At 39.7% G+C, this 6,568-nt stretch overlaps 3 protein-coding genes across 3 annotated transcripts; 2 read left to right on the top strand and 1 right to left on the bottom strand.

Annotated features, from left to right (window-relative positions):
• The first annotated feature begins 88 nt into the window (after positions 1-88).
• Positions 89-3,211, top strand: LOC118756135 (inositol monophosphatase 3-like). The gene is made up of 3 exons (XM_036490922.1): positions 89-968; positions 2,570-2,673; positions 2,736-3,211. Exons 1-3 carry the CDS (start codon positions 207-209, stop codon positions 3,004-3,006), a joined length of 1,137 nt encoding a protein of 378 aa, XP_036346815.1. The 5' UTR covers positions 89-206; the 3' UTR covers positions 3,007-3,211.
• LOC118756137 (proline-rich protein 2-like) lies at positions 3,144-4,364 on the bottom strand. The gene is made up of 2 exons (XM_036490924.1): positions 3,332-4,364; positions 3,144-3,271 (listed from the first exon to the last, which is right to left on the bottom strand). Exons 1-2 carry the CDS (start codon positions 3,987-3,989, stop codon positions 3,144-3,146), a joined length of 786 nt encoding a protein of 261 aa, XP_036346817.1. The 5' UTR covers positions 3,990-4,364.
• Positions 4,365-5,160: 796 nt separating this feature from the next.
• LOC118756136 (DNA polymerase delta catalytic subunit-like) lies at positions 5,161-6,563 on the top strand (the record flags this gene model as incomplete). Its single annotated transcript, XM_036490923.1, has 2 exons — positions 5,161-5,348; positions 5,405-6,563. Coding segments are annotated over exons 1-2 (1,251 nt in total), but the record flags the coding sequence as incomplete, so codon positions are not given.
• Positions 6,564-6,568: the final 5 nt, after the last annotated feature.

The following is a 6,568-nucleotide window of genomic DNA, read 5'->3' as shown; positions in this document are numbered from 1 at the left end:
GAGCGTGATAAAAAAAATCGCATACACATTCAAACTCAGAATAAAAAACGCCAGTTCACAAAATTTTGTTTGCGAACAAAAGAGTTAGTAAAGACTCTTGTTAGCGCTCTAAAAGCTTAAGTTTTTCTTATTTTCTTCTCACACGCTCGCACTCTGCATTACACTCATCTCAAATTTTACGACGAGCAACCGCAATTTATATAAAAATGCTTCCGCTACGGAATCAGTGGTTGGCGATTCATCTTTGTAATAAGAACGTACTCAGTAAAAGCACAGCAAGAATAGTAATCACAGCAACAATAAATAGAAGCATAACAAATTTTAAGCAAAGCGAGCATAGTGGAATAACAAAACACACTGCAGTCACCACCAGCAACACCACCAACGCCTTCCATTCGCCGGTAGGGAGCCTCAGACGTTACTTCCAAACTCACTTTGTCTATCCACTGACCGCATTTGCTCGCCCTAAACGAACAATAACAACAAAAATGCCAAACACAAGTGACGATACGAGTATACGTAACTATTATAATGTAGCTTTAGAATTGGTAATGAAATGTGGTCCACTAGTACGTGAAGGTTATAGCAATGCTAATGCGGATTTTAAACAAAAAGCAGCATTTTTTGATTTAGTCACTAAATATGACAAAGATATTGAAGATATACTCGTTGAGGGTTTAAGCAAAGCTTTTCCAGAATCGAAATTTATTGGTGAGGAAGCTGTAGCCGAAAGTGGTAAAATGCCAGAGTTGACTGATGCGCCCACATGGATTATTGATCCAATAGATGGTACAACAAATTTTATACATCGCATACCATATTGGTGTATATCGGTCGGTTTGGCTCTAAATAAGGAATTGGTAGTGGGTATTGTGTATAATCCGATTGCAAATGAAATGTACTCAGCGTGGAAGGGACACGGCGCTTATTTGAATGGACAACGTATTCGTGTTAAGAATTGTACCAAAGTGAGTATTTTATTTTTGAGCACATAGCAACTGTATATATGTATGTGCATACTTATGTACATATATTCGAAAATCCAGCTGATCAGTTTTAGGAATAGTAATTAAAAATATAGCGGCTGTTATCATTTAGAATGTATTGATACCGCATTTCACCAAACGAAAACAATCAGCAAATATCGATAAAAGAAAAAACACCAAACATATATTTTACACCAACAATCGAATAGGTAGAATAATAGAACAGTTAAACGATGTTTTTGTATACATTACCAGCAAAAAATTTTCACCCTTTAACACTTTCAAAACAATAACAAGTCGTAAAAAAAAATGAGGTAGGGTAAAATAAGCAAAGTTTTTCTTAAGTCATTTCGTTCATTGACCGGAACAACAACTCCCTGTAGCTATTTCGCTCTTGTTATAGTAGGACCTACGTTCTCGAATGACCCAGATATGTAGCCAAGGACTATCACAAGACCCACAACAGTAGGGAACGACCCAGATCAATATCTGGCCAAGAACAAAAAGTCTTTGGGGAATTTATATGCTATTACAACAAAAACAACAAGAGAAAAATTATCCAAAAGCCACCACCTCAGCCCACTCCCGAACTACAGGATATGCTGGGTCACCAATAAAACCATATATAAGAAAACTTCACATTAAAGCCTTTATTGAAGGGCTAGGATTAACTATCAGGACAACACACATTTATCTTCCAAAATTTGTAGGATTTTTAGCCTGTTAACAGGGAAGGAGTGACATTTTTTACAATCTCATACAAAAAAGTGCAAAAAAAAAGACTGATGTCAAACTAAATGTCTGCATTAAGAAGTAATTATTTTTCATTGCTCGCGCAGTATTTTATCAAGTCGTTGAATTTATAAATGGTTTCACAATTTTTTTACTACGAATGCTGGGCAAATTTACCTAGAGAGATTACTACAATGCGAGATAAGATCATATTTCGCTGCGAGGGCGATTAATACTGCAAATATTTACTTTTTAAACAGTTGATTTCGTCAAATTGGATAATCTGCGAGTACTTGTTGTATACTACCCTGCCCACCTTTAGTTCATAAACTCCACAATTTTAGTTCATACACACTTAAAGAAGAAATATTTCAAAAGCCAATGATAACTTAAATGTACAGTAAAAAAAAATAATCTACTTTCATTTAGCTATGTACATAGATACATATTAACTGAGGTGTGCACTGCGACCAGATCTATTAAGCCTCCTTGCTCTGATATCTTGACAGATACCATTATAAATTTTTACAAACCGCACATCGACGAGTTGGAAAACCGCCTACGGCGCTCAAATTTTACAGGAGAGCGAGGAAACTTTTTTCTTAAGGCTGTTGATCCGAGAGACGGTTATTCATCTTACAACACTTACAAATTTGTTGTTGGAATAACAATTTTATCATTTTTAGGTCGATGGGCCATTTCGCAAATGCATTGTGTTTCTCATCAATTCAAAATACATTTACTTCAAATTTACCCCAAAACAAAATGTAAAATTTTTTCATTATCTCTACATATTCATACGGCATAATGTTTAAGGAGTAAAAGTTCTAATAGATTCAATATCATTTCAGATGAACCATGCCGTTTTAGCTTATGAAATCTCGCTCGTCCACGCACCTTTAGTACGTGATAAAAACGTTAAACGTTTTTCGAAACTTGCTGCTAATAGTTTGGGGTGTACACAAAGTCTAATTAATACGCTAACAAACCCCCTAATTAATTTTTTTCTGTTTACAGTTCTCGTTGCATTGGCAGCGCAGCATTGACGCTCTGTTACGTCGCTCGCGGTAGCTTTGATTGTTATCATGTGGAAGATCTACAACCTTGGGATATAGCAGGTGGTGCAGTTATATTACGTGAAGCCGGCGGTGATCTCTATCACACTAAAGGTGGTGAATTTCAAATAATGAAGCCTAACTTGATAGCGGCAGCTACACCAGAGTTGGCAAAGGTTATGGTCGGTTTGATTGATGAGGCCGATGCTTTGACACATTTCACGTTTAAATAATTATTTATAAATTTTACTTTATGGCGATTTCGTTTCTACAAAACATTTGGCCTTCTCATCGCCCTCTTTTTAGTGTTTGTGCCTAGAGGGCAAGGAGAAGGTTGCATTTTTCGGTAGAAACGAAATCGGCATTAGCTTCAAAGTATTGCAATTTTATTAAAATAAAATATTTTAAAACTTACATTTGGCGGCATTCCATGACTTTGGTAGCCCATTGGTGGCATGTTGGGTCCTTGTGGCGGCATTTGCATACCCATATGTGGACCTACAGAAATATGTTTACATTATATTTGGAAAATACTTATTAATAAATCAAATTACGAACCCATGCCTTGATGATGCGGTGGCATGTGATGTCCTTGTGGGGGTGGACCCGGTTGTCCAGGCGGTCCTTGTACTGGTGGCCCATTCATATGCGGCGGCGGTGCCCCTTGCACACCCGGTTGCTGCTGCGGTCCCGGTGGTCCGTGAGGCGGTGGTACGCCGTGTGGTGGTGGTGCATGAGACATTGGTGGTCCATTTACTGGAGCACCTCCACTACCCGGTGGTGGAGGGCCGTGCTGACCGGGTGGCTGTTGGCCATGAGGTGGTGGGCCATGCTGGCCTACACCATGCTGTCCTGGCGGCATTGCACCGTGTTGTTGGTGTTGCGGAGGTCCATGTGGAGAGCCATGTGGTGGAGCATGTTGCATTGGATGAGTATATGGTCCGCCAGGATGTCCGGGTGGCGGTGGTGCGCCATGATGACCACCCGGCGGTAATGGACCATGTTGACTATGTTGCGGTGGTGCTTGCATATGCGATTGCTGCGGTGGGCCATGGGGCGGTCCAGGCGGTCCTGCCACGGAAGGTCCTTGCGGACCTTGTGGCCCTTGAGTCATTTGTTGATGCGGATATGGGCTGTGCGGCGATGGTGAGGGACTTTGAGCAGGCGGCACCTGAGGCGGCGGCATAGGGCTGTTCGCCGGTGAGGGTGAAGTCATATTCACCCTTTTAAGGTAGTTGATTATGAATAGACACAGAAAAGTCCGATTAATACCTTGTTTTTTTAAATTGGTGTGAGAAATACCAATACAAAATCAATTGAGGTTGCGTACGGATTTTTCTACTTTATTTTACGGAAAAAACACAAACTTTCCACAAGTCTATACACTCATTTGTGAAGCATCATTCACGGTGTGCGCACGCACATAATTTTCCTTACTTTTTATGGTTCAAATTAGTGAATTTTCCACTTTTTCAGAGCACACACACAAAAACTTTTTTGCAAAGTAGACGCGAAAAGAAAATTCAATGGCTGCCATTGAAGTATTTGTAAACGTCAGCGTCACGTTGGTATCACTGCGAACCGGCTGTCAAATGTGCGTGCTATCGATCTTTAATCGATTTGAGTTTGCGGCAGTGTTGTTACTGCGGATTGAAGGACCTTTCTTTCGATATGTACAGCTATGTAATTAATGTAAAAAAATCTCAATGTAAATATATTTCAAACATCACTTTGCTTATAAATATTTGCCATTGTACCTTTTAAACATTTGCCAATCCCTGCTTTAAAGATGAGAAACCTAACTGGTTTGGCCAATGATGAAGCCAATGTTATGGTTGGAAACTTGGGCGGGTTGAAAACATTATTGATTGCAGAAACCAAAGAACGTAAATCTATAAGAGTAGACAACACGTTATAATTGTAGGGAGTGTAAACATCTGGAGCGTGCCTTCTCTTTTCATCCAATCTAGGAACGTATTTGGGCAAAAGAGAAGGCACGCTCCTGATATTAACACTCGCTACAATTATAACGTGTTCTCCCTACTTATAGATTTACGTTCTTTGCAGAAACCGATTTTGTCTCTGGAGACGAAAACAACTTTTCCATTCTTCAGTAATAACATTTACTGAATGCACAATATTTAATTTTATTTCTTATAATCGTTATGGTCTCTGAAATAAAGTTAATTGCAGCTCACCAAGTTTTCAATTAGGGGATTCGCTGAAACTCGTAATGAACACCACCTTGTATAGAAGCGCCTTGGACATTACAATTTGAACAAATTCATCGACTAAATCATTAAAATTATCGTTGTTGATAAATATATTTTTTCAAAGATTTGCTTTTTATATCGAGCAATATTTTCGATAAAGCTATCGATAAATTATCAACAAGTCTAGCGAAAACAAGGCGCGCAATCTTCTTGACACACATTTTGGTGGACACTGAAAAATATCTTCTTTGGACGATACTTTTGTTCAAAATGAGTGGGTTTTCCGGTAAACGAAAATATCCAGCGAACGGGAATATTGCAAAAAATGGTCAAGCAGCAGGAGGAAAACAGCAAAAACAATGGTTTGTTGATGCTGCTTACGGAAGTATTCCATTGAAAATTTTGTATTTTTCTTTAGGAACGATGAAGAGGATGATGACTTCGATGGCATGGATGCTGATATAGCGGGTGACGCCTTTGGTGAAGATGTTGATCCAAGCATCTTAGTAGGCGAAGGGCCAGAAAATCAACAAACCTCGGTGAAATGGTCTCGTGTTGATCCACCTAAGCTGGATCCTTCTTCCGATGAATTAGTATTTCAGCAGATTGACATTGAAAATTATTTGGGCGAACCTTTGCCAGGCATGCCCGGAGCGCAAATAGGACCAGTACCAACAATACGTATGTTTGGTATTACTATGGAGGGCAACTCAGTGTGTTGCCATGTGCATGGTTTTTGTCCATATTTCTACATTGCGGCACCTCGCAGTTTCGAACGTAATCATTGCCATGCTTTGCGTGAAGCTTTAGACAAAAAAGTACTGGCCGATATGCGCAGTAACAAGAATAACGTGCAGGAAGCTGTGCTAAAAGTTGAGCTTGTAGAACGTCTAAACATTTTTGGTTATCAGGGCGACGCGCTGCAGCGTTATATAAAGATAACAGTAACAATGCCTAAATTGGTGGCAGCATCTGTGCGTCTACTTTCCAATCAGATAGTGTTGTCTGATTTTGATTTTCAGGATTGCCGTGCCTTCGAGAGCAATATCGATTTTGATATACGATTTATGGTAGACACACATGTAGTGGGTTGTAACTGGATTGAGCTACCTGCAGGGACTTGGCGTATTCGGGACAAAAATTCAAAACCTTTACCTGAGTCACGTTGCCAAATCGAAGTAGATGTGGCGTATGACAAGTTCGTATCACATGACCCCGAAGGAGAATGGGCAAAAGTGGCACCTTTTCGCATTCTCTCTTTTGACATTGAGTGCGCTGGTCGCAAAGGAATTTTTCCCGAAGCCAAAATGGATCCAGTTATACAGATTGCAAACATGGTAATACGGCAGGGCGACCCAGAGCCGTTTATAAGAAACGTATTTACCTTGAACAAATGTGCGCCCATCGTTGGTTCCGATGTTCGCTGTTTTCCCAAAGAGACTGAACTACTAGATGCCTGGTCGAGTTTTGTGCGGGAAATTGACCCGGATATATTAACAGGCTATAATATAAATAATTTTGATATACCTTATCTGTTAAATCGAGCTGCTCATTTAAAGGTGAAAAACTTTGAATATCTTGG

The sequence above is a fragment of the Rhagoletis pomonella genome, unplaced genomic scaffold, assembly GCF_013731165.1.
Source record: "Rhagoletis pomonella isolate Grant_MI unplaced genomic scaffold, Rhpom_1.0 Rhpom_scaffold_08967, whole genome shotgun sequence".
Taxonomy (NCBI): domain Eukaryota; kingdom Metazoa; phylum Arthropoda; class Insecta; order Diptera; family Tephritidae; genus Rhagoletis; species Rhagoletis pomonella.
Note: the sequence above shows the minus strand (reverse complement) of the source record. Positions and strands in the feature narration are given on the sequence as shown.